At 73.1% G+C, this 361-nt stretch overlaps 1 protein-coding gene across 6 annotated transcripts in view; it reads right to left on the reverse strand.

Moving 5' to 3' along the window:
* MAP4K3 (mitogen-activated protein kinase kinase kinase kinase 3) overlaps window positions 1-285 on the reverse strand; it is an 83,974-nt gene extending 83,689 nt beyond the window's left edge. For 3 of the 6 annotated variants that reach the window (XM_014964557.1, XM_014964556.1, XM_014964553.1), the window contains exon 1: window positions 18-282. In XM_014964557.1, coding sequence (XP_014820043.1) covers window positions 18-125 — 108 coding nt within the window. In that variant the 5' untranslated portion in view covers window positions 126-282. Of the gene's footprint in view, window positions 1-17 lie in introns of all 6 variants that reach the window. The other 3 variants (XM_014964555.1, XM_014964554.1, XR_001414350.1) reach the window with 2 other exon arrangements.
* Window positions 286-361: the final 76 nt, after the last annotated feature.

The raw sequence follows: 361 nt of genomic DNA on the forward strand, positions 1-361 counted from the left end.
GAAGGCGCTACGTCTACCTTGTAAACGTCGCCGTAGGTGCCGCTTCCGATGCGCTGGATGAGCTCGAAGTCCTCCTGGGGGTTGCGCCGGGACAGGTCGCACACACGCCCGCCGCCGCCGCTCATGGTGCCGGGGGAGGCCCCGCGCAGCCACAGCCCCCCCAGACCGGGGGCGGAGAGGCTGAGGAGAGGGGGAGGGGAGCCGATCCCAGGGCGCTCACCGCCTCCCCCTACTCCGTTCCAGCAACATGGCGCCGCTCCTCCTCTCCGACCCTTGCGCCTGCGCAGGCCGGCACTAGGCCGGGCGCTACCTTTGCTGCGCCTGCGCCCGCCGCGCGGCCTCCGCAGCCGTGGGAGGCGTG

This window comes from Calidris pugnax, unplaced genomic scaffold (genome assembly GCF_001431845.1).
Source record: "Calidris pugnax isolate Ruff unplaced genomic scaffold, ASM143184v1 scaffold219, whole genome shotgun sequence".
Classification (NCBI taxonomy): Eukaryota; Metazoa; Chordata; class Aves; order Charadriiformes; family Scolopacidae; genus Calidris; species Calidris pugnax.